Genomic DNA, 21207 nt, shown 5'->3' with positions numbered 1-21207 from the left:
TTTAAAAGTAGCCATCCTTCTACAAAAAAACTTCAAAAACAGACTTCAAAGAGAAACTGCAGAGCTACAATTCATTTGCAAATTTAACACCATTTATTTGGGCTTGAATAGGGACTGGGAGTGGCTGGCTCACTTCAAAAACAATTTTCCCTCTCTTGGTATTGACACCCTCCTCCTCAGTTATTGGGAGTGGACCACATCCATTCTGATTGAATTGGCCCTGTCAACACTGGTTCTCCACTTGTAAGATAACTCCTTTCTCTTCATGTGCTACTATATATATTTATGCCTGCATCTGTAATTTTCATGCCTCTAAAGAAGTGGGTTTTTTACCCACGAAAGCTTATGCCCAAATAAATCTGTTAGTCTTTAAGGTGCCACCAGACTCCACACCGTCAAGAGTTCTTCTAAAAGTAAAGGTGAAGCACAGAAAACAAAAGCATCACAGTTTCATAGCTACCTGTACTACACTGAAAGAGCATGATAAGGAAGAAAGTGAAATACAGCCCAAAACTAACTTCCAATCAAGAATATTAACATACCCTATGGGCTGTTAGAAATGATATTGCCCTACTAAAGATTTTAACTTCAAAGAAATGTTGCCAACGTAAGCCATCCCTCTTTTTGTCTCATTAGTAGGCAGAAAGGCTTTGAACATAACTGACAATCCTTGAGCACAGGAAACAAAGAAACTCAATCCGGGGGGAGAGATAGCTCAGTGGTTTGAGCATTGGCCTGCTAAACCCAGGATTGTGAGCTCAATCCTTGAGGGGGCCATTTAGGGATCTAGGCCAAAAATTGGGAATTGGTCCTGCAGGGGGTTGAACTAGATGACCTCCTGAGGTCCCTTCTAACCCTGATATTCTAATCTCCAGTACCATGTCAGATAAAACACCACATGGACATGTAGCTATTTGAAAGTGAATGAACAGAACAAAGTGGTAACATGTTTAAAGGAAACATATGAATCCCTAACAAACACATATCTGTGAATGTCCTTCCCAGCTCAGAGTTGAAGTGCCTGTGTGGTTATTTGTGAATGTCCCTGTTGCAAAAAGCCTGGAGAGGAGAATGAACTGTAAGGTGTGGAATTAATTATTGGTGCCAGTGTCCTGTTTTCTCATTGCTTGTTTTTTTGCACCTGCAATTTAATTGCCAAAACTTTTAGCACTGCTCAGTGTAAAAAGGCAACCTTCTGTTATCTGAAGAGTAGATGTGTCTTGGAGGTGTTTGCAGTGGAGATGTGCACCCAGTCATGCATCAAATGCTAGCAGACATCTGCTGAACTTGCCTAGAGCTTTGTATCATCTGTATTTTGCAGGTACACAATGAGCTAACTCTCATGGCTGCCTCATCCCACCAGTGTGATCTGAGTTAAATCTGTAAGGCACAGTCACTGCACAGAGGGGAGAAAAGATTAATAATAATTAAAAAGAAATAAAAAAAGGTTTTGTACTTTGATGTTCTTATTCATTTGATAAAATAATCGCAGCATTTGTCACCTCAGCAAAATTTACCAATCATTTATTTCAATAAAGATTAAATGAACTGGCATTGCAAGAATAAGATCATGCCCAGTGATTTTAATTAGCTCAGCCTTTTAGGCCCAAATCTAACTCTAAGAATTTGACTTTGTTCACTACACCATGGCTCAATGAATTTCAATAGCATTTTGAGTCTTATCTAGCAGATTCCACTGGTCAAAACTCATTAATTTCTCTGATTACACTTTGTGTTTTCCTTTCAGTATATTGCACAAATGGACTGCTTAGTAGCTTTCTTTTCAGTACCACAGCACTGTGTTTTTTTTTATACCCTCCTGGCTTTCATCAGCTCTATTCCCAGTTTATTATACAGAGGGCAAATATAACTACCCTGTGACATCAAATAAAGGCTAAGGGAAGCAAGCCATAAACCCAACAAACAAAATAAAAAGTTCTTTCTTGTAATAGCTTTCCAGAACACATCTGAAGGAGTGCTTAGATAGCACAAAGAGGACGTGCAGATCCATTCATTGCTGTAGCAAGGATCATTGTTAGACATTAATGATGATAAAATATATATCTGCAGCACATCCTGTTACAAAATTATACCTGATCTGGAGAGTATATTGGGGAGGGTGGAAATGTAATGTATTATTTAGCAGACAATCTCAGGCCCGGATTTATCACCTTGTGTAAAATGCTTCAATTGTAGAACATCAAACCAAAAGGCTTTTGATGTGGGACAAATCTCAGAAGAGACAAAGATGAGTTTCCCATTTAGAACAGTTGTGACTTCAGTCAATTTCATCATCAGGGCTGGCAAAACATATCCCAACTATAGAAGTGTAGTCGACTGCAATTAAGAAAGATGGAATGACTCCCTTCCTCTATTAGCAAAAAGAAAAGGAGGACTTGTGGCACCTTAGAGACTAACCAATTTATTTGAGCATGAGCTTTCGTGAGCTACAGCTCACTTCATCGGATGCATCCGATAAATAAATTGGTTAGTCTCTAAGGTGCCACAAGTCCTCCTTTTCTTTTTGCGAATACAGACTAACACGGCTGTTACTCTGAAACCTTCTACTATTAGATTAGCAACTCGCCTATTTGAGGAACAATGAGCCAAATTAGGTGCATTTATAAATAGAATAGCTGACAACGTTTACAAAGTGTGTGTATACCTGTTGTAATTCATAATCTATACCAGGGGTCGGCAACCTTTCAGAAGTGGGGTGCCGAGTCTTCATTTATTCACTCTAATTTAAGGTTTCGCATGCCGGTAATACATTTTAACGTTTTAAGAAGGTCTCTTTCGACAAGTCTAGAATATAGAACTAAACTATTGTTGTATGTAAAGTAAATAAGGTTTTTAAAATGTTTAAGAAACTTCATTTAAAATTAAATTAAAATGCAGAGCCCTCCGGACCATTGGCCAGGACTGGGCAGTGTGAGTACCACTGAAAACCAGCTCGCGTGCCATAGGTTGCCTACCCCTGACCTATACTGTCTGAACTTCACTGCATTCCTTTACTTTTTTTGTAGTTCTCAATCTGTCTTTTAATAATTAAGCAAAATGCCACAGGATAGACTGTCAGTCATTCTGTTTATCTTCCATAAAAAGTTAGGTCATGTCTACATTATCACTTATATTGGCAAAACTTTTGTTGCTCAGGGATGTGAAAAAACACACCCTTGAGCAACATACCTTTCACCAGCAAAAGTGGTAGCGTGCACAGGTCTACATTAGTGGGAGAGCTTCTCCTGCCGACAAAGCTACCGCCACTCGCTGGGGGTTGTTTAATTATGCCGAAGGGAGAGCTGTCTCCCATTGCCATAGAGCGCCCTTACAGTGGCACAGCTGCATCGGTACAGCTGTGCTGCTCTAAGCTCTCTAGTGTAGATATCGTCTTAGTAATGGAAATGCTTCCAGATCAGAAGGGGAGCATTTTACATCCTCTTTGAGTTCACTTCGCATGTGCGTAAGCAACAGGACAAGGTGTAGGGAAACTGAGTCAGGCCCACAGACAGTTATGTAAGTAGGTCTTTTGTGTGTGAACATGGACATAATTAAATAAGGTCCATTTGCAACAAATCCCTGGCCACCTAGAACTTCCACAGTCACTGAGAACTTCCCAGTGTGAGTGAGACTAGAACTCAGACTCTCCTACGCTAAAAGCACCAGTGAGCCTATGGTGATCACCATTAGCTTGATAGGGCCTATGATACACAAATGAGTGGTTCTGATTTAATCTGACAGAGGGTAGCGATACCTGTGTCTGCTATCCAGTTCATTAGAGTCTCTTTGGAAGCAAACAACGCTCATAAAATGCAGATGAGAATGAAAATAACAAAGCTATTGATAATCTTAATTTCTCTGCATTTGGACAAAAAAATATATTAAACAATGCATCTTTTTCAATCCAAGTTCATAGTTCAACCAGACTGTTCTGTGACTGTGAGGCATCCTTTTCCAACTAGTGCAACTACTGCATGTAGACAAAGGATACTATTTTAAAGTGCCCATGTGATTTAAGAGCTTAAAGTCTATTTTCAGAAGTGATTTAGGAACTGAAAAGCTTAAGGCTCATTGAAAATCAATGAGATTTACACACCTCAACTTGAAAATTTACTTAAGAGCTATGTTAGAACTGTGTGCGTCTCCAGTAGAGGTCATCAACAAATGGAAAATATTATGGAAAAAAATTGAAATGTCAAAGATGTTTCCTTTTCTGCAAGGTCCAAACCCTGGCAGAGTTACAATGTTTCACTTTTGCCTCTCTGTAAGAGTTCCTAAACTGAGGAAGTTTTGACAAGTTACAAAATAGTAAACCATAGAGTCAAAATTAACAAGTGGAGGGGGGAGAAGAAGAGGGTCAACCCTCTCCCAAAGAAAGAAAGGACTTTCAATTGCATTCAGTGGCACAAAAAGGAAAAAGGGAGATAAAGGAGATAAATTTTAAAACGATCCATTTCAGTGAGAAAACAAAACTTTTTAAAAGCTAAACGCTTTCAAGGATGGAGAGAGACCGCCCAACACGAGCGTTCTGTGACAGTGTAGGAATCAGTGTAGGATGGAAGCACATTCATTTAAAAAGGGGATTAACCTGGCTACATTAATATGGCTGTTCCCCTGACTGACTATGCTCACGAGAAGCAGCAGTATAATATGCAACTCTTTAGCAATATTCCCTGCAGAGTGGCATGTAGAAGAGATACTGGAGTTCAGATCATGTGCCATCAGTGCAGAAAACACAATGCAAGCAGCAGCTAAGTGAGCATATTTGCATTTTGTTTTGTTTGTGCTGCTCAGTGAACAGTCACTCTCAATAAACTCCCCTATTTGTTCTGGCTTATAAATGCAACCTTGTCAAGGTTCAGCTCATAATTGCTCACACCGAATTTCCATAAAGCTGGGTGATGATCCAGCCTTGGGTTTTTATGTAGTTCCAGAGAGAATACCTAAAACTGACATTGAAACTAAATATATTAGATTAAAAGAAACAGCAATATATAATAAGTCCCAAGTTACAATGCTGGAACATCAGAAGAACATTCTGAAACCAAGAAATCTCTTGAACTCTGCAGTGGTTTATAGTTCAGTATTTATCAGTGTTAAGTTGAATTCCTGTGCATAATAACAGAGTGCAGCTAAGCTTTAGCATAGTTCACCCAAGCAGGTATAGAGATTTGATTCTATCAGTTTAAATATAACATTAGAAAATGTCAAAAGGACCATTCTTTATGACCCCTAAGCAGTAGTTCATGTTATCTGATGTTGGTCTACTTATCTCTTTGGTACCTATTGTGTCAATCATGTCACACCTTCACTTTGAATCTCTCCCTACCCACAGACATAAGGAACACTGTTGTTCTCTTTAAACCAAACATTAAAAAAAGGAGGGATTTACTTCTTGAGAAATATCTGGATGGCGCCTCAGCCAGCTATAATTCAGGTAACACTCGGGGGCTGCAGAAAGCAACCAGAAGTCTTAGAAAAGATTCTCCCTGACCAAAGGTCTGCATCTGCCATTCATAACACAGGTTCACCATTTAGATTCTGATCTGCTCTTGGATAATTAACCTATGCCTACACTTAAAATATTACAGTGTCACAGCTGCAGTTGTACTGCTGTAGTGCTTCAGTGTAAACACAACAGGAGGGGTTCTCCCATCACAACAGTTAATACACTTCCCTGTGGTAGCTAGGTTGATGGAAGAAATGAAGCCCATGGTTCCAAATGAAGATGACTACCCACAGGGGGTGTTCTATGGGGGAAACTCCAGCCCCCTGTAGCCCACCAGAGCCTAGATTTGCTATCCTTCTGAGCAAGCTGTGAACCTCATCATTATTCTTGGGCATTTGGGAGGGGATAGAATCATAGAATCATAGAATATCAGGGTTGGAAGGGACCCCAGAAGGTCATCTAGTCCAACCCCCTGCTCAAAGCAGGACCAATTCCCAGTTAAATCATCCCAGCCAGGGCTTTGTCAAGCCTGACCTTAAAAACCTCTAAGGAAGGAGATTCTACCACCTCCCTAGGTAACGCATTCCAGTGTTTCACCACCCCCTTAGTGAAAAAGTTTTTCCTAATATCCAATCTAAACCTCCCCCACTGCAACTTGATAGGCTTGAGGAATTGTCTAATGAGGGCTTCTTAAGGGGCCTTTCAGTTAGTAACTTGTGGTTTTTAATATGATATTGCACACATTAATTATTGTAAGATGCGGACAGTCAAAATAGTTAAATAAATACATCCACATAGTTAGCTATACAAGTGTACAACAGCAAACCAAAATGATGTAAATTTAAAAATTTACACTGATGAGTCAAAAACCTAACTTGAGGCACTAGACAAGGCCCAACATCATAATTCCATAATTAATTTAATAGTGGTTGAAAAATGTGAAAACATTCCTCAAAATTTAATTTTTTTAAAAAATGTAGAGCTGGTTGAAAAAAATAAGATGAATTTTTGTGAACATTTTTGTGAAAAATGTGCCCCCTTTTTTGTCTAAAAATGTCAGAATTTCATATTTTTTGGGCAGCTCTATAAAAATAGGTTCTTTTTTACCCCTCATAGCCAAGTCTATCTCTGGCAAAGGTTGAAATACTCAAGCCTTGATATCTTGGCGTTCTTTCTCCAATCCTCAGTTCTCAAGACTTTCCCTAGCTTATGACATTCTGATACCCCTATTTATAAAATGAATTCTCTCTGAATTCCTAAGATATTGGTTGAAGGAGACAATCCATTTTCTCCGTATGCTAATCTGGATGATAGGAGATTATGGCCAAATTTGCCAATTATATTTTTTCCAATATACAAAATCTTCAGGATGTCCTGATGCATTTGATGAAGAATATAGATGCACCATAATTAGTTACTGAATGTGCTTTTGCATGAATATTAATTATTTAATATACAGTCCACTTTTAACATTCTCTGAATCTCAGACATTTATTGTAGTTGATCAGAAGAGTTGTCTGGCCTATCTGAAACTTCATGATGAGTGACTGCCTACTGTGATTCCACTAATATTTCACAGATGTAGCTGATTCATTCTCTGTGACCCAGATGTTATTACAAATTCAAAAATAAAAAGACTTTGTGAGAACTAGTTAAGGTTGCTAAGGAACAATAACACAGAAGTGAAAACCACAAAACCCAGGAAGTACAGTGAAAAGCTACATACCTACCTATATAACCTTCTCAAACATACACAGATCCAAATACTCACAAACTCTCAGTGTCTGTTCCCATAGCAAGTCAAACCTATTCAACCACAGTCACAAAGGTCATAACCAGACAACCTTAAGTCTAAAGCATAAAGAAGAAAAAAAACGATGCTCCTTGTCTGAAAATTGGAAACAAGTTATTTTCTGAAACAGTATAATTTAAAAACTACATATCTTTATAATCCCATCAAGTGACTGTACTGACATATGCTGGTGTAGTTTAAATCAGTAGGATTTGAGGGAATCTTGGAGGTGGGGTGCATATTTCATGAGGCTACCCAAGACTGAAACATTTATAAAGGAAAAGTTTCAATTTCATCATGCTAAAATAATTCCACTTCTTTGTGTTTACATGATATCTTTGCTATCTGGATGTATATCAAACATAACAGTGACTAATAATGCTAGCTAAAGGCTAAAGCTTACTCCTGCTGACTCCAATAACCATAATTCAGAATTATGTAACTCCTGTCAAGGAACATTGACTAATGGAACTAAGAAAAGACCCAAATCAACCTGAAAACCAGAGCTTTAATTTCAGGTATTACTTTCCTTATATCTTGGACAAATCTCTGCCTTACTTTTGCAAAGGAAGATGGAGAAAGATTGACATTCCCCAAATTCTCAGATTGCAGAATGCTGATTTTCTGGAGGAAATCAGATCTCTTTGCCATCCCGCTCACTTGAGAGAGCATAAGGCTTGCAATACAATACTGATAACAATTACACTGAAAACCTCTCTCACTCTCAACAGCTAGGCTCCCTGCTATGGGCTAAAGTTGAGTGGCTTCTGGTTTGTATCCCAAATCTGCTGACACTTTAGAAATATTTCTCTTTTTATCCTCTATGATGCCAGACCTAGTCTGGCTTTGGACTGACCACTGCCTCACTCCCTCACCTTGGGCTCCCCAAAAACTTTGTCAGAGGTTTTTATGCATCAGGTAACACTCCTTCTTGGGGTCTTGGTTTATTAACAAAGTTCAAAAAGAAACACAAAAGCTCCCACATCATCTTCATAGCTAGCTCAAAAACCCTTGGTGGAGGGCTCTTAGTCCTGTCCCTGCTTAGGCTTTCCTCTACCAGACTTGCATTCCACACTCCTGCCTTCTTAGCTGGCTCCTGTTCCAGGCAGGCTTGCACTCCCCAGGCTTTCCACCTGTGAGCTGGGGACTGTCTCTCTGTGTAGAGCACCTCATCCAGCCCTCCTTTTCCATTGAGTCTCTCCCTGCTCTTTATCAAACAGCAACACCCAAAGTTTTCTACCTAGAGTCTTTCCTTCTGTCTTCTTTAGCTAGCCATAGACTTCTGTCCTATGTATACCCCCAGAAGACCTGCATTAGCCATATGACCTGACTGTCATGTGACATTGTTCATTTTCTCCATCTGGGGTGGGGAGCTAAATGGGTCTTAGGTGGGGCTGGACACTTCTCAATTTGAAGGTCCAGTCACCCTGTTTTAAATACACTTAACCATAATGAGGTTTCCATGGTTTGGGGACAGCTTTAAAGAGATGTTGCCTTTTTAGGTCACTCCATAGCTATAGTATTCTCTGGGGATAGAGGAAGTGCTGAGGAAGCTGGTAAAAGACACGTGCCCTGATCAGATTTTTATTATTATTATTTTTACACCCCACCGTGTGCTAGACCCTGTATGTTAAATACATAGAAGATGAGTTCCCTGCAACAAAGAGTTTGCAGTCCTAGACCTGGATCCTGCCAACGTTTATGCACATGAGAAATCCCAGTGAGTTCACTGGCACTACTCACATGCATGAAGATACTCTCATGCTTCTTTGCAGGATGAGGCGCCTGCAGGATGCAGGATCATGACTGGATCATATTTATAATGTACAAACAGAATAAAGTCTAGACCAGTGATACATATCCTTGATGCTTTAAAAGGGCCAATTGCAAAAAGCTGAAAACAATTATGAGCCAAATCAGCTGGGAGGAAGAATTTAATCAGAAACATGTGAATGATAATTGGGAATTTTTAAAGAACACTTTATTAGGTGCCCAAAAAGCTGCAATCAAGGAAGAAAGCAGTATTGGTTTGTGAAGTTCTGGGGTTCAACGCAAACCAGTGAGGGGTTGTGTCACCATCTGCCCTGTAATTCTGGGTGCTTGAATGCTCTGCTACTGTGGCTCACAGCCCAGACACTGGCAAGCAGACAAGCATGCAATTCCTGTAATGTCTGTGTGGTGCAGCCCTAGTTTATCACCCTGACCCCAGTAGCCTGCCTACAACACAACAGCCCCACCCTGGTCTCCACCAACCTTGGTTACTACATGTAGGGTAACCCCCCACACACTCCCAGTCTCAAATTTCCCCCCCAATTGACTTCCCTGAAGAGGCCAGCCCTCTCCTGAAACACTCAGAGAAGTAATAAAGTTCATTTGTCCTTTAAAGAGACAAAAGCATGGCTTACTACTTTAACTGGAGCTAACAGTCACTTCAATTCAAACACTGCACCAGTCTGGTTTAGATAAAAAATAACAAGTTTATTTAATCAAAAAGAGAGAGCTTTCTAGTGTCTAAGATATAACAAGCTACAGTCTTTAAGAACATAAGAACGGCCATACTGGGTCAGACCAAAGGTCCATCTAGTCCAGTATGCTGTTTTCCAACAGTGGCCAATGCCAGATGCCCCAGAGGGAATGAGCAGAACAGGTAATCACCAAGTGATCCATTCCTTGTTGTCCATTCCCAGCTTCTGGCAAACAGAGGCTAGGGACACCATCCCTGCCCACCCTGGCTAATAGCCATCAATGGACCTATCCTCCCTGGATTTATCTAGTTCTTTTTTGAACCCTGTTATAGTCTTGGCCTTCACAACATCCTCTGGCAAGGAGTTCCACAGGTTGACTTCCCAAGTGTCTGTGAGTCTCTCCCTTTTTTTGTTCACAGACTTTAAAGAGTAAAAGTTAGTGAATATCCATAATTCCTCATAGAGTGTTAATACATACAGTTCACCATTATATTAATCAGCAGTGTGTCATCAGTTTGCATATGATACCTTACACAACACATTTGAGATACTGATTATGACAATAGTTGAGGTACATCGGGGTGGTCAGACCAACTGAAACTCACTGCTATATACCAGGGAGTCCCTTCCCATCTGGCATTTGGGGGGTGCTCTTAGGGTCACACTTCCCCCCTTACAAAACTGCAGGAGTTTTAGTCACTGGCTGTCCCAGAGGCAGCAGGTCAGAATCCTCTTTCCTGGACAGGGCATCTGCCACCATACATTCTTTCCCCTTAATATGGAAAAAGCTGTTTGGTCCCCTTTGTCTGTTCACAGGCTCCAAGACATAATGTCAGAGTACCCATAATTTTACCTATAAACATTTCACAATGATAATAATGACCACTGGACCATCAGTGTTGATTTTCAATCAGTCTTGGAACAGAGGGAAGTTCCAGATGACTGGAAGAAAGCTAATGTTGTGCCAATATTTTAAAAGACTAAACAGGATGACGTGGATAATTATAGGCCTGTCAGTCTGACATCAATCCCAGACAAGATAATGTAGTGGTTGGATCTGGATTGCTTGGTAAGCATTTTAATATCGTTAAATGTAAATATACACATCTAGGAACCAAGAATGTAGGCCACACTTACAGCATGGGGGCCTCTATGCTGGGAAGAAGTGACTACAAAAAAGTTTTGGGAGTCCTGGTAGATAATAAGATGAACATGAGCTTCCACGGTGATGCTGTGGCCAAAAGATCTAATGTAATCCTGGGATGCATAAACAGGGGAATCTCAGGTGGACTCCTAGCTCAAGCTTGCCACTGGCAGAAACATGAGATGAGTTAAATGAATCATAGAATCATAGAATCATAGAATATCAGGGTTGGAAGGGACCCCAGAAGGTCATCTAGTCCAACCCCCTGCTCAAAGCAGGACCAATTCCCAGTTAAATCATCCCAGCCAGGGCTTTGTCAAGCCTGACCTTAAAAACCTCTAAGGAAGGAGATTCTACCACCTCCCTAGGTAACGCATTCCAGTGTTTCACCACCCTCTTAGTGAAAAAGTTTTTCCTAATATCCAATCTAAACCTCCCCCACTGCAACTTGAGACCATTACTCCTCGTTCTGTCATCTGCTACCATTGAGAACAGTCTAGAGCCATCCTCTTTGGAACCCCCTTTCAGGTAGTTGAAAGCAGCTATCAAATCCCCCCTCATTCTTCTCTTCTGCAGGCTAAACAATCCCAGCTCCCTCAGCCTCTCCTCATAACTCATGTGTTCCAGTCCCCTAATCATTTTTGTTGCCCTATCCACCATGTCCTCCCTATGACTGGAAGCTCCAGCTGTGGGGCTATTTCATTTCTGTATAGAAATTCAGGCTCAGGCCTGCAGGGTCCTAGAGCCCAGGTTTGAACATCTGAACCCTAATTAAACCCAAGCCCTGTGATCCCAAGTCAGCTGGGATGGGCCAGCCACGGGTTTTTAATTTCTGTGTAGACATACCCATAGAATCATTCCCATATTTGCCTCAGCTCACCCACTCAGACCTGTTCCCTTCTTCTCCTCACACACCCCAGGAATTGCCTCCTCTTTCCTAATACCCCCTTGCAAAACAAACTGGAGGTTCTCTAATTACAGTGTTAGAGATTATGAGACATTTCTGTGGCATGCTCAATAGAGAGGATGGGGAAATCCCTGTGTCAACAGATGCCCTCTGAGGATCCAGATGAAAAAATGAGAGGGCCATCAGTGAAAGAAAGAATCAGCTACTGGCTTCCAAGAGGCATTACAAGACAGTTAAGGCATTGTGAGCCCAGGACATGGGGATGACTAGTTGATTGCGTCTTTGAGGGAATTGGACTACAGCAGTGTTTTGATACCAGGGACCGGTTTGCTGCTTTCCTAAACTGTGTCAGGGAGATCTCAGGAACCGGCTCTGGTCCATTGACTGGTCGTTGAGAAACACTGGACTAGAGGAAGTGGGTAGGTGAATTGGATAGCCCCAGCCTATATTCAGAAATCTTTCCTGGACCTGGCCTGAAATTCTTGAAAATAACAGACCCCCAAAATTATCATTAAGGTTTGTTCTGAGATCTACTGAAGTGATTCACACATCTTTAGTATTTGGACACTAAATGCCAATTTGAATGAACCTATGTGAGTTAACTAAAACAGCCAAATATGAAACTGGGCCTACCAAATCAAATGGATGAAATCATCAAAGGTTACTTTATGGGCATTTTATACCCTCCCATAAAACCGCCAGCATTTACCAATGTCATAGACCACACGGGCTCTTGATATGATAATTCCTATGGAGCAGTTTCTGTTTAATAGTGTCAGGACTAATGTGGTCATCAATACAGATTTACCGACGTGTCACACTTGGCTTCATGTCTTGCCTCAGAGCATCCAGGACTGTGAGTCACCATGTTATCCTCCTGCCTCCAGCATGAGGAAGTCTTCCTTGTGGTAGCTGGATGTTAGCTCCTGACATGGCCAGCCCTTTGGCCACGCACGCACTCTCCTCTGGGCTCTGCCAGCCCCACCTTTGCCTTGTAGGTTAACACTTTGTGTATCCCAGTCCCCGAACTCCCCAGAAACATCTCCCCATAGTATCCAGCCACTGTCACAGGACACTCACAGCAGTTACCAGGCATACTGTCCCCAAAGAGACAGTGTATCCACAGCTTGACTGGTAATACTCAGGATCAGGTTCTTTAACAGAACAGCCCTGAAGTCTATTATAGCAAAAACAAATATATATTTTTATTTCCAAAGATTAAGATTTAAGAGAGAGTGGCCAAAGATAATAAGAACAATGGGTTACAGGTAAAACAATAGGTATAATGCACTTCTTAGAGACTACACTTAATGTTAAGAATAAAATCCTTGTCTAAAGCAATTTCGAACCGAAAGCAACATCTTATCTTCACTAGGCCACGTGGCCGGGATCCAACCTTCATGAATGCAAAAAGCACTGCCCTTTTTTTGCTTCCTCAGTGAAGCTGATAAAATGTCTTTTTTCTTCTCCTTATATTTCCCCAAACTCATTGTTTTCTCCTCCCTAAGACAGAAGGACTCCTATGGTCCCTTCACTGTGGTGCTGGCTCAAATGTGTCTTCCTATACTCCTATTTGAGCTGAAACAACACTCTGAAACCTATACTCCTATTTGTTTCACATCTCTCTGTTGACCTGTTTTTCCTGTTGAATTGCACATGTTAATGGGGCTTCCACTGTGTTGGCTTTACAATGCTTAATTTACATACAAACCGAGGTAGGCATCTGAAAATACACCCTGCCTGGCAAAACGAGTTTTTACCTCTGCTGGGGAGTAACACCTTAATACAAACTGTAAGGACATGTTCTCAGTAGAACAGACATAACTTTTTAAATATAATCATTGCATACATTTGTTAGGTGTAGTAAGTTTGTCAGGCCTGATAGAAGTTCCTGTTACACAACAGTGAACCCTTTGCAAGTTGGCATCAAGAGGTTCTTAGTGTCACACCAAGCTTGCAAAATCTCTGTAGAAAACTTAAAATGGAATCTAGGCAGAATGATAGACTGTGTGTTCATCTCACAATCTATGGATATGATTGCCTATGTCTGCTAAAGCCATTAACTCTTTCATACTGGTGATCATACTGTTGACAACTAGTCAAAGGTGATTATTAATTATTTCAGACATAATTTTTTGCAAGCCTAGGCAGCTGTTATAACCCTATAAACATCATATATTTTGTTTTGATCCATCAAAACTCAGGTCATTTACTATATCCACGGAGTCAGCTATTATAAGGACCAAAAGTTTTCTGTAGATGGACCATGCATTAATAATGTCATTATTTCTCTCCAGCCTCTGTAGTAATGTTATGACATTGACCTATCCAAATGAATGTGCCAGGGGAGGGAGTGCTGGAAGTGGGAGTGTGCGTGCCTGCATTTGTGTGTGAAAAATATATTCATCATAAGACCTTAATTTGAACATCAGTGCTTTTTCATCTGGAATCACTATTGGTTTATATTGTTTTTATACAAGGCTGATTATATTTTATCATTTATATATTTACCTTCACACCCTATTAATGAGTATCATTTATATATTTACTTTCACACCCTATTAATGAGTATATATAAACATGTAGGGTATTTCCCTTTGGTTTTAATTTGGCTTCCTCCTCCTTAGTTAGCTTCATCTGTTAGTTTGTGCTTACACATCCAGCAGCACTTTGTTAACAGCTATGAAATTCCCATTGATGCTGGAATGTCACACACACACACCATACACACACACAATCTGAATAAATGGAGCAGAGCTGCAGAGTTTGCATTGAGAATTCATTCAGTGTCAGCGTTGACTGTGACAGCCTGTGTAATAAAGGATACGGAATGCTGGGACTGCTGCCGAATGATGGTTTCTCTCTGTGAATGGATTTTATAAATGAAAGAGAAGCTCAGGAGAAATATGGGTCTGATAAGATTTCCAGAAAATGCTATCTTTTTTCTAACATTGGTTTCACACTCTTTGAAGCCTAAGACCTTACTGATTAATCTAGATATAGCAGGGAAATCTAATTAACTGTGACAATAATGATGACCTTGCTCTACCTTGTTTCTTTAGATTAAATGCTTTAGGACAAATTCAGCACAGTATAAGTAAATACGTCTCCATCAATTTCAGTAAAATTATGCCTGCTTAACACCTGGGCTGAATTTATCCCTTTTTTGTCCTTTTTTATGTGAAGATCTACTTTATTTTATTTATTATTGCTAAATCCTTGCAAACAGGACCACAAGAAAAGAGATGCCTGAGGTAATTAAATAACAAGAAATCAAATACACAAAAATTAAACACCAGCTATAAATACAAATAGGAAGACTCTGTGGCTCAGCTGATTGATGCTGGAATGTGGAGATTTTCACCATCTGAATTCTGTTCAGGTCAGCAGCAACCAAAGCTCATTACCATCTGGGGATTGCTTGGTGGCCTGTAGTATAGAGGGATATTTTCCTTCAGCAGAATATGCTATATATTTATATTTCATGGTAGTCTGGAAACATGAACTACATACTACTGAAAATAAAAGAGATTCCCAGATTTCCAGCGAGACACAGAACAATTGCTTCTAGGCCTAGAAGGTCGTGCAATATCAGACCTTCAAATTGCAACAGTTATAAATGTATGCAGGTGATTTTAAGACTTATTTTAGTGCTAAAGAACTATTAAATCTCCTTCACTAGTCAGCCAGTGTAGGTTGCTAAAGACTGGAATAGTCAGTAAATCATCACCACCTAAAGAACAGGAAGGACAAGAGTCCCTTGTGGCTGTTCCCCAACCCAACACTGCTCTAGTTGTTCCTCTTCTGAGCCCTCCCTACGATGTTATTTCTCCCTCTCACAACTGTGGAAATTCCCCTTTCTCTGCTCCTTCCTCCTTAGCACAATGTGTCATTAGCTGGCCTAGAGCTGAGAAGATGAGACTATATTCAGACTGAACTATCTGACTCCAGGGAGACAGAACAATGACTTACAGGAACAAATGTTTGGTCTTCTCAGTCTGAGTTTCAGTCTTACACAGTTTCAAAGGAGCTCTGAGTGGCATCTGTGTCTTTTCTGGCTGATGAAGACTAGTGGGGAAGTACAGGATCAACTATTGGAAATTATCAACATTTCCCTACTAGGAATGGAAAGGATAGAGTGCTTGTTGACCATAAGCAGCTATTGTACAGCTCCTGTTTAAGAACCTAGTGTTTGACATTGACAAGCTATTTGCATTACTGTACAAAGCATATTTTCTGTACTTATCATAGGTTTGGGCAACATTGAGAACACTACACAGAGAATGAATCAAACCCAGGCCTGCTAGACCAAATACCTAAGATTTTCTCTCGAAAAAGAAGAAGAATGTTAGGCTGCTGTTGTACTGAGACCTCTGCCCATCATGCTGACCGATATCATCTCACTGTTTCCAAGTGCTCCCTTATCCCGTATTGTATCTACTGTTGTCTCTTGTCTTATACACAGACTGTCAGCCGTCTGGTGCAGGGACTGTCTTGCTGTTCTGTGTCTATGCTGTGCCTAGCAAAATGGGGTCCTGATCCGTGACGAAGGCCTCTATGGTAATACAAATAATAAATCATGACTAATTGAAGAAGATCTGAGAGATCAGGATCTCTACCTATTGTACTGTCCTCTAGGGTTTTAGGAATTACCTTATACTTTCTCACTGACCGAAATCTTGTAACTAGAGTATTTGTAGGATTTCTTTCCTGACAACCCTAATAAAAACTCTCTTATTAGCTGGTGAGCATGTGAGCTTACAGCTTAGTATTTGAAGTACCTACAGTACTTGCTTTTATGCTACATCTGGCCTGCCACCAAGTATATGAAAGGCTTTGGTGCTCTAGGACACTGACAATGAAACTCTGCAGAGGGGGTCGACTATACTTGTTCAAACTCCTTATGCGTTTCCTACTCAATTTGTATACCTTTCATTTGAAGTTAAATGCAGTGAACAAGGGGTTGTATGTTTATTTCAGGTTTAATTATGGAACTGTACTTTGACTTCATAATAAAGCCGAATAGATTTTCTTAGGAAAACTCTTGGGCCTTAAGTCTTTATTACTACTGGATTCTGGTATAAAAACAGCTGTGAACTGCATCTTTTCCATCGCCATTTATGACTTTCACACTCCAATGATAGCTTTAAGTCTTGCAATCACCAACGAAGCCTGGGACAACTTGGCAAAGCATTAGGAAATATGATCTTATGAGCCCATGGAGATAAAAGAATTTCTGATCAAAAGAATTCTTGTCAAAATCTGGACATCTCTGTGTCAGGTTACATAGCTGAGAGCAGCTCACCTGGCTCAAAAGAACAACTCCTAAGACATTTTAAAACTATGAAGCCATTTTGAAAGCCGCTGCTTCTCTAATGGGAACATGGTTGGTCTAGCTGATAAAAAGTCCAGTTGAAAATATGCCAAAATCCGAGGAGAAATAAAGAGCAAAAAAAGACCTGTCAGGTATGTCTCTGATTAGACTTTGAAGGCAGAAGCCCTGCCATCAGGAATGGTAAAATAAAATAATGCTACTAATTATTAATCAATTATTATTAAATTAATAATAATAATAATAATAATGGAGATAACCAACAATACCACTAGTGTGGTGGGTGCCAGGTTTAAAAGACTAGAAGGAGAACAGATGCAATTTAATATTTTCCTAACGATCTGGAGGTTAATATAAAACCACTGCTGATAAAATTTGCAGATAACATAAAGACTGGTGGAATGGTAGATAATGATGAGGACAGGACAGTCCTACAGGGTGTTCTGTATCACTTGGTAAGCTAGGCAAATTCAAACAAAGTTCATTTTAATACAGCCAAATACAAAGTTATCCATCAAGGAACAAGGAATGCAGGCCACACCCACACAATGGGGACGACGTGAGGGGTTGGATCACAGAAACCCTCTTGGGACTGCCACCTGATGTGCCTAGACTACCTCTGAGCCCGTTTTCCCTGCCTGCTTGGGACTTCAGCACATTTCCTTGTTTGAGCCAGACACGCTGGCTTGCTGCAAACACAGATCCAAGTCTGAACCACATCCCCCACAAGCTGCAGGCTTAACTGAAAACACCTTAAGAAGTGCTCCTGTCTCCTGCACTCAGATACCCAGCTCCCAATGGGGTCCAAACCCCAAATAAATCTGTTTTACCCTGTATAAAGCTTCTACAGGGTAAACTCATAAATTGTTTGCCCTTAATAACACTGATAGAGAGATATGCACAACTGTTTGCCCCCCCAGGAATTAATACTTGCTCTGTGTTAATTAATAAGTAAAAATTGATTTTATTAAATATAAAAAGTAGGATTTAAGTGGTTCCAAGTAATAACAGACAGAACAAAGTAAATTACCAAGCAAAATAAAATAAAGCACGCCAGTCTAAGCCTTATACAGTAGAAAACTGGATACAGATAAAATCTCACCCTCAGAGATGTTTCAATAAGCTTCTTTCACAGACTGGACACCTTCCTAGTCTGGGCCCAATCCTTTCCCCTGATACAGTCCTTCCAGCTCAGGTGGTAGCTAGGGGATTTCTCATGACTGCAGCCCCCTTTGTTCTGTTCCACCCCCTTATATATCTTTTGCACAAGGCAGGAATCCTTTGTCCCTCTCTGGGTTCCCACCCCTCTTTTCAATGGAAAAACACCAGGTTAGAGATGGATTCCAGTTCAGGTGACATGATCACATGTCACTGTAAGACTTCATTACCCACTTGCCAGCACACAGGTATACAGGAAGACTTACAAGTAAACAGAGCCATTTATAACAATTGTCCCGGTTAATGGGAGCCATCAAGATTCCAAACCACCATAAATGGCCCACACTTTGCATAATTACAATAGGACCTCAGAGTTATATTTCATATTTTTAGTTTCAGATACAAGGACTATACATTTATACAAATAGCATGACCACACTCAATAGATTATAAGCTTTGTAATGATACCTTACAAGAGACCTTCTGCATGAAGCATATTCCAGTTATATTATATTCACACTCATAAGCATATTTTCATAACATCATATGGAGTGCACTGTCACAGATGGTATCCTGGAAAGCAGTGACTCTGAAAAGGATTCAGGGGTCATAGTGGGCAAACAACTGAACATGAGCTCACAGAGTGATGCTTTGCCAAAAAGGGCTAATGCAATCCATGGATATATATATAAGTAGGGGAGTAATAAGTAGGGGTAAGGAGGTGATTTTATCTCTGTATACAGCATTGGTGAGACCAGTGCTGGAATACTGCATAAAGCTCCAGTGTCCAAATTTTTGTTAAAAAATTGGAGACGGAGCAGAGAAGAGCCACAAAAATGATTTGAGGACCGGAAAGAATTCCTTATAGTGAGAGATTTAAAGAGCTCCATCTGTTTAATTTATCAAAAAGAAGACTGAGCGGTAACTTGATGACAATGTCTAAGTACCTTCACAGTTAAAGAATACTGGGTACTACAGGGGTCTTTAATCCAGTGAAGAAAAGACACAACAAGAACCAATGGCTGGAAGCTGAAGCCAGACAAATTCACATTAGAAATAAGGGACCAATTTTTAACAGTGAGGGTGATTAGCCATTGGAACGCATTGCCAAGGAAAGGGGCGGATTCTCCGTCCCTTGATGTTGTCAAGTCAAGACTGGATGCCTCTCTGGAAGGTATCCTTTAGCTAAACGCAAGTTATGGACCTCAATATAGGCATAACTGGGTGTCATTTAATGGCCTGTGATCTACAGGAAGACAGACTCAAAAAGCTAATGTCCCTTCTGGCCTTAAAGTCTGTGAATCTATGCATCTAGAAAGGAACACAAACCTGATTGAATTTGTATGTACCTATTTACTGCATTTCTACAGCAAATATGACAATGGCATTTTATGGGAATCACTGCTTTCTTTATACTGAAACTTCTCATGCAGCTTTAAGGCTTTTCTTTCTATATTGTGTCCTGTCATAAAAAATCAATTTAACCCCCCCCCCCCCCCCCGCAATGGCATAAGTCATTTCAAAGGCTTTTTTCCAGAATATTATCATCTAACCTGGTGCTTTGATAACTAAACAAGAACAGCATTTTTTAAATGACTCAGGTCCCCCCTTCTTTGTATACTGAGGTGGTCCAAATGTAAAACAAGAGCTATCAGCATCATCCTATTGCCTTTTGGTACTTTGTGCCCAGAGCCTTCCTCCCATCCCTGATAGGATTGTTTGTGCACTGCTGCTCCTTCCTGTGCATCTCTCTCTTGCTCTCTCTCTCTCTTTCTCCCTCTCTCTGCTGTTGCTGAACTGCAGTTCCCACTGGAACTTGCACAATCAAAAACAGCTCTTGTCTCCTACACCAGTGAATCACATCACCTGAAGAAGAAGAGGAGCAAAAAGAATGCACTAGCCTGGTTGCTTATAAAACACGAGGAGCACATCCAGAGGAAAGGCAAGGATTTATGTGAGACCCACTCAGCCAGAGCTTTGCTGCCTGTGGTTTGTGGGCTGTCACTGGATTTTATAGGAGTTTACGTTTATGCGTTTGAGGAATGTTTAAGCACAGCTGATCGCCTATTGCAGCCGAAAGCTGGCAGAGGCTGCTGCTGCTGCTGCAGTAGCTGTTGCAGCAGGATGAATGTGTGACAGATCGTCGCCTGGGCACTGCTTGTGATTCTCCAGTCCTACTCGGGCTTCATTAACTGTCTGGAGAAGAGATACCGAGGATCACAGATGCACTAACTAAGCAGGTGCCACACTGGATCTATCACTGTGTACTCCTTATTGTGGAAAATGGTCAACAAAGACATGAATGGATTCCCAGTCAAGAAGTGCTCAGCCTTTCAATTTTTTAAAAAGAGGGTAAGGCTTTTCTTTCAGTTGTTCTTTCTTTTACATGCCATTGTAAGGGGGAGTCCGTGGAGGAGGAAAGTGTTTTAGTCACTATGTCCTACTGTAAGTGGACGCATGAACTCCTAGTTTTACTATACACCAAGAACCATGAAATTGTACACAAAGGGGGGTATTGAATGATGTAAGCAATGTTTGCTGTGGAACGTATATCTCAATCGCAGCTGTACCACAGAGCTTGACGTAATAGAACTGGATATTCAGAACAGAATAAAACACTCTGAATCAGAGTCCAGGGATGTTGCAGCATCTCTCACTCTCTGCCTCCCTCCCCCCACACCCACTTATGGGTTCGACTTGCTCTACACCTTTCATTCACTAGTCTGAAGTGCTGCATTACCCTCTTCATTCATCACTGTGAATGAAGATGCTCATGTGCTCAGCAGAATCTGTCAGTCTATAATTTGCCACATAGCCACAACCTGTATTTACCTTCAAGGCAGGAGGAAAGTATCAGATAGTTTGCAGATCTACAGGACACCTGTCACTTAAATCTCTTGATTTTTTTCCTCTTCTCTTTTGGTTAGTATGGCAGAATGATTGCAGCTCATTTCTTAGGT

The 21207-nt window shown here is 40.6% G+C and overlaps 2 protein-coding genes across 6 annotated transcripts in view; one reads left to right on the top strand and one right to left on the bottom strand.

Annotated features, from left to right (window-relative positions):
* Positions 1-21207, bottom strand: part of LOC140909032 (uncharacterized) — a 116926-nt gene that overhangs the window by 81128 nt on the left and 14591 nt on the right. The gene's annotated exons all lie outside the window — the stretch shown is intronic.
* The window catches only part of LOC140909033 (uncharacterized), a 100916-nt gene continuing 99651 nt past the window's right edge, over positions 19943-21207 (top strand). For all 3 annotated transcript variants that reach the window (XM_073337362.1, XM_073337361.1, XM_073337360.1), the window contains exon 1: positions 19943-20599. In XM_073337362.1, coding sequence (XP_073193463.1) covers positions 20531-20599 — 69 coding nt within the window. In that variant the 5' untranslated portion in view covers positions 19943-20530. The remainder of the gene's footprint in view (positions 20600-21207) is intronic.

The sequence above is a fragment of the Lepidochelys kempii genome, chromosome 3 (assembly GCF_965140265.1).
Source record: "Lepidochelys kempii isolate rLepKem1 chromosome 3, rLepKem1.hap2, whole genome shotgun sequence".
NCBI classification, from domain to species: domain Eukaryota; kingdom Metazoa; phylum Chordata; order Testudines; family Cheloniidae; genus Lepidochelys; species Lepidochelys kempii.
Note: the sequence above shows the minus strand (reverse complement) of the source record. Positions and strands in the feature narration are given on the sequence as shown.